This window comes from Nicotiana tabacum, chromosome 4 (genome assembly GCF_000715075.1).
Source record: "Nicotiana tabacum cultivar K326 chromosome 4, ASM71507v2, whole genome shotgun sequence".
NCBI classification, from domain to species: Eukaryota; Viridiplantae; Streptophyta; class Magnoliopsida; order Solanales; family Solanaceae; genus Nicotiana; species Nicotiana tabacum.
The window spans coordinates 34,529,156-34,534,732 of NC_134083.1; the positions used below are offsets into that span (position 1 = coordinate 34,529,156).

The following is a 5,577-nucleotide window of genomic DNA, read 5'->3' on the forward strand; positions in this document are numbered from 1 at the left end:
AGAATATCAAAGAGAGATGAAAGCAGAAGGAAGTTAAAAGCAAAGAAGTTGAGAGAGTTTATGAAGTTGTTAGAAGTGAAATAGGTAGAGTGAGACGTATAAGTAAAGTTATAGGCGGCTAAAATTGTGGCCATGATTACCTCGAGAACCGGCGAAAATATTGCTAAATCGTGGAGTAACACGTGTCAGGGGAACTATATGCGAGGAGACGTGGGTCTTATCAAGCGTGAGAAACTTTTCAAAAAGGTTCAGAAAATTTTCTGCCAAGAAAGGAATCTTTACCAACTTCCCGTTGACACAAAGATGTGCCGCCGGAAAGTAGGGGGACTATTTGTATAGGGTAAAATCGGTTCATATTAAATGCTTGAATGACAGAGTGATACGTAGAACCGGAGGCACACGGAAGATTAAGCGAGTGAAAATGAAAACCGAGGACAACAGCTTCGGTTGGCACCGGGTAGATCTCGAAGGGAACATAATCGACAAGAGCAAATAAATACTTGTCACTAGATGACATTCAATGAAGAATATTCCTCAGTATTAAATAAGCATCTGTTACAGAGAATTTTGGCATTCATTGTTTGCCATTACATATTCATCAATGACCCCATTATTGTTATTTAAGAGGGGCTTGATCCTAGAACCTTGTCCCTAGGTATAACTATAAATAGTGGCTTCAACAACCATTGTAACACACGAAAATTGTGACAAACTTATGCTATACACCATTCCCAAGCTAAATAACACTCTTTTTTCAGTCTAACATTGTTCTTATTGCTGCCTCGGGAAGCCTTGCTCCCGGAACCAGGCTATCTGTTATTTATCTCGATTTCAATACGAAGTCTTGCATTTTACTTAATTTATTTATTGTTTTTCGATCAAATCAGTTCGCTTGTGTATAAACCATGTAACAAATTCAACTGTACCATTTTATGAGTAAACGTAGGTAAAGTAACATTTCCCCAATCACTCTATACTATTCAAGTTTCTCTAGCCGAATTGCACATTCATTTCAATTTCTTCAAATATATTTCCAGCATAACCTCAAAATGATTGATTACATTCAATATAAAGAATTTACCTCCCCAATTCAACTATTCATCTAAGAGCATTTTTCTTGTTACAAGGTTTACTAAAAGAAAGCATACACTAAATTCCTGAACACAAAAGCAAGCAAGAAAGGCCAATAAACAAGAAAAACGATCAGAAAAAAATAAAGTAGTTTAAATTAGGGAGAATAATGCTTTCAGTTGTCTCAGTCTTGATGTAAAAATTGTATATTCTAAATTACTTTTAGCACTAAGCATTATAAACATCTTTCGTTGACATTGAATCTGCAGGGTCACAAAACGTTAAAGTAGTCCATGTTTCTTTTTTAAGTCCGTCAAGTCACTTTCTCATTTTTAAACGAACTCTTCCTTTTTCTTAACTCTGTGATTATTATGTTAGAAAAATATTTTAAACTGGAATAAAAGTGAGAAAACGTACTATTCTGATTAACAATTTAGCGCCACGCTGCCACGATAGGACGAATTCAGTAGGAAAACATTAATCTCCTAGACTTGTTATTCACATTTATTTTTCTTTTCTTATTTATTTTTTGTCTGTAGCTTCCTCAACAGAAAACAAAAAGTAATATCCACGTCGCCTGAGAGATTCGAACTCTCGCGGGGAAACCCCATGTACTTAGCAGGCACACGCCTTAACCACTCGGCCAAAGCGACGTTGTTGCCATTTACATGCCAAATAACATTATTTGAAATCTGGACTACCTCTTTGCATTTTTTCGTCTTCAAACTAAGAACATCCCTGCAATCTATTCTTCCCAGCGCTCCTCATCAGATCGCAACTGAAATTGGTTAACACAAAAGTTCCAAATGCTTCTCTAGTCAAATGTGCTGGTCGATTTCTTTTTCTTCTGCTTGATGTATTCTAGGCTTAGAAAAAATAGATTGTTTGTAATCATATTACATTAAAGCATAATAAAAACGGACATTCTTTGTACTTTTAAGTATTGTAGGGCTGGAGGCGTACTGGCTAAATTGGTAGTCTGTTCAAAACATATCCATTTCAATCAAGTCCATGTTTGTATCATTTTTCAAACATTACCTAACAGATTATAAGTGTCATGGCGTGAAAATCAACTAGTAGTTACTACTCTAACAAAATCCAAAGAAAACTCAACTTTATCTCATTTCTAATGACATCAGATCAGTGTTCGACCGCTTTATAGTTTGTTTGACCAAACTTTTTCTTTTTTTTCTCTTTTTTTTTGGCCAAAAGTGTTTTTTTTAGTCAAAAGTATTTTTTTTATTAGTCAAAACTGTTTTTTTGTCAAAACTAAGGTGTTTGGCCAAACTTTTTGATGGAAAAAAATACTTTTGAGTAGAAGCAGAAGCAGATTTGGAGATGCAGAAAAATATAACTTCTCTTCAAAAGTATTTTTTTGAAAAACACATTTGAGAAGAATACACTTAGAAACACTTTTTAAAAGCTTGGCCAAAAATTAATTTTTGCTCAAAAATATTTTTCAAATTAATTAGCCAAACACAAACTATTTTCAAAAGTTTATTTTGAAAAGCACTTTTCAAAATAAGCAGATTTTAGAAGCTTGTCAAACATACTATTAGTCTCTCAAGTTTTTGCTCTAGCTATTAGTCTCTCAAGTTTTTGCTCTAGTTCGATACTAATGGCACCAGTAGCAGCTTCTTCCCTTTTCATATTTGCAAAAAGTTTATCAGTTGTACTAGTGAAACCTTGGTATAATAGTTAACTGGTGAGTTGCTAGAAATAACGTGTTTTTTTCTATTCCAATGAGAATTTTGATTAGGGCCAAGCATTGGACCTTTAATTATCAGGAAATGGTGAGTGTATGTACTCCGTAAAAGCCCATTTGGAATTAGGAAACAGACATAACAGTGTTTATAAGAGTGAACTTTCTCAGTTTTTGCAAAAGATTGTAAAACTACTCCAAACTGAAAAGAAATTCCTACTTTTCAGTCCAAAGGCGTTTGTTCTGATAAGTTGAAAACTGAGTTAGGCAACTCATTATTTTCAGTTTTTGATTTACTCCCTACCTTAGTACCTTTACTTGCAAATAATTTCTTCAAGTTTCATAACATAGCCCATTACAATGACAAAGGAACAGTAAGTACACTGATACTCCAATATAATTTTCCAAGGCTGATGCAAGAACAACATCAGACAGCATTCAAATTTTGGAAGTTAGTAATGATAAAAGCTGCAAAATGAGCTAAAGGAAATTTGAATTTCGCAGTAATGGAAAATACAAAAGCTATCAGAATCCCTTGTATGATTCCAATTTTAACATACAAGTAACACTGAACACAGTAAAATAAGAACACAACAAGAATAGAAAAATCGTTTCTTCTCTTTGGCTAGACTGAAATGAAGGGATTCCAGCACTGCAAGAATCGATTGGGGGTTTGAACACGCAAAGTGCGTCACCACTCCATTGGTAAGTGATAACTTTTCAGTAACTTTTTCAGCATTAACAAGATACGTATGAAAATTAAAGTCAGTAGACTGTGTACTAAAGTCAGTGTAACACTACTCCTCAATTTCATCATTAGTCTTTTAAATCATAATATGGAGACATCCCTATTCTTTCTAGTACTCCACTTGGTAACACTAGAGAGGAAAATAGGCAAAAATCCATAGAACCAACTCTTGTCCTCTTTACTTCAATAAAAAAAAGCCTATGTTGCTTTTGAAGAGTTGTGTAACATAGCAAAGAGCTATAGGCATCTGAACCGTTGATGGTCCACTTCAATCACTCCATGGACACCACCATTAAATACTTTATCAACTTTCTGAGACAGAGGACAAGATGTAACAGTGTACAATTTGTTTCACAGTATTCCAATGATCAATACACTCCCTCATTGGAGGAATTTTAAGGGCACAGTTAAAGGGATGGGGGTGCTGAGAAAAGGGTCGTGTGACACTATTGAAGTGCGAGCAGAACTACCATTGTTTTTTAATCAAAAGCTAATGTACAAAACTACAAAGACAGATAACAAACTTCTTTCCAAAAATTTCCCTATACTAAAACGGATTTCACCTCAAAGATTTCAGTTTGATTCTGCTTTTTGTACAGTAGTCTTGAACAGGAGTACATATAGCTTGTGATCCATGGAGAAATATATGAAACCACCAACTGAATGTGTGACAAATGAGCCAAAACTAGTCCCTACAATACAGTGCCAAGCTGGTCCATATACCCCATCAAACTCCTGAAAATCAAGAAACACAATTATACAAAATAATTCAATTCATTAAAAGCTCAAATCTCAAAAATCACCGAAAATGCATAATCATTAAAACTTTTTCCAAGTGTTTACCTTTTTGAGGGAAAATCCAAGGGATTTAGAAGAGAACTTTTCCAAGCTATCATGAGCTTTTCTTGCAAAATCGACAGCATGAATCTGCATAAAAGGTGGCATATCTACAGACACAACTTTCACACCACTGCAAGAAAAGAAATTAGCTAACTCAGTCTGTGAACAGCTGAATGATTTCCTCCTTCCACCATTCATTGACAAAGAAAAAGATGGCCTTTTGGTAATTTTATCAACCCCTTGTTGAAACCCCTTCAACTGGTCACTATCTTGGCTCTTGGATAACAAAGCTAATGGTCTTTTAACATCCACCTCTTTCTTTTCCTTGTGGGGTATTTTCTTGACTTCAGCCTTTTCATGCAAAACAATTGCTTTGTCAATATCCTTAACAGAGTTATGTTTTTCTCCCTCGGCCACATATCTACTCCTGTGTAAACTCTTTGACTTAGTCAAAGCAGAACATGAGGAATCAAAAACAGAGGAAGTAGCAGCAGCTAGAGTTTTGGCCTGTAAATGAGTGTCAACAGGAGGATGTCTATGCCCCCCAGATGATCCTTTTGAGGTAGATTTGAGGATCTTGTGATGTGCATAGAGCTTGGAAAAGTGAGTTGAGATGTTTTGGACAGTGGGTGAGAGGAGGGTGGTGGGATCTGGTGGGTGGTGGGGTTTGGAGTTGGTGGCGGAGATGGTGGCGGAGAAAGGGGTAGGTTTAGGTTGCTTTTTGAGGGTGGGATCCATGGGAAACTCAAGTGTTTGGAGGGTCTGTAACTGCTGAGGTCTTATTTTGCAGATAAAGAGAAATGAAAGGGGGAAAAAAGAAAAGGGAAGAGAAAATAATGTAATTTAGGGGGGGAGAAATGTTGGAGAATGTGTAGAAATGTAGGGGTGGGGTTCACAAGTTCACTGGATTGGGACCTTTGAGAGTTGAGCTAAGAGATCTGGTTTGGTTTTCCACTGAAGTGCTAAAACGCGCCGCTTGCGGAAAAAAATAAGGCATATTAGGCACATTTGACCTCTCTGTTTGGGTACCCTATTTGGACTATTTCTTTTGGCAGAATTAAGTTACTATCTTTACTAACAAAAACTGATGAAACATCTTATATTTTCTTCATTTAATAAATTGAGTCTTTTTCTTTCGTCAGCTAGTTGTATGGTGGGAAAACAATATAAACTCCATCAATGAGCTAAAGTAACCACAAATGCATCCAAAAGTTTA

General features: G+C 35.8%; 1 protein-coding gene and 1 non-coding gene across 2 annotated transcripts; both read right to left on the bottom strand.

Annotated features, from left to right (window-relative positions):
* Positions 1–1,642: 1,642 nt before the first annotated feature.
* On the bottom strand, positions 1,643–1,724 carry TRNAS-GCU (transfer RNA serine (anticodon GCU)). Its single transcript has one exon. It is a non-coding gene; the product is annotated as a tRNA-Ser (tRNA).
* Positions 1,725–3,170: 1,446 nt separating this feature from the next.
* On the bottom strand, positions 3,171–5,339 carry LOC107763906 (uncharacterized). Its single transcript, XM_016582414.2, has 2 exons — positions 4,365–5,339; positions 3,171–4,256 (listed from the first exon to the last, which is right to left on the bottom strand). Exons 1-2 carry the CDS (start codon positions 5,097–5,099, stop codon positions 4,095–4,097), a joined length of 897 nt encoding a protein of 298 aa, XP_016437900.1. The 5' UTR covers positions 5,100–5,339; the 3' UTR covers positions 3,171–4,094.
* Between the last annotated feature and the right edge of the window lie 238 nt (positions 5,340–5,577).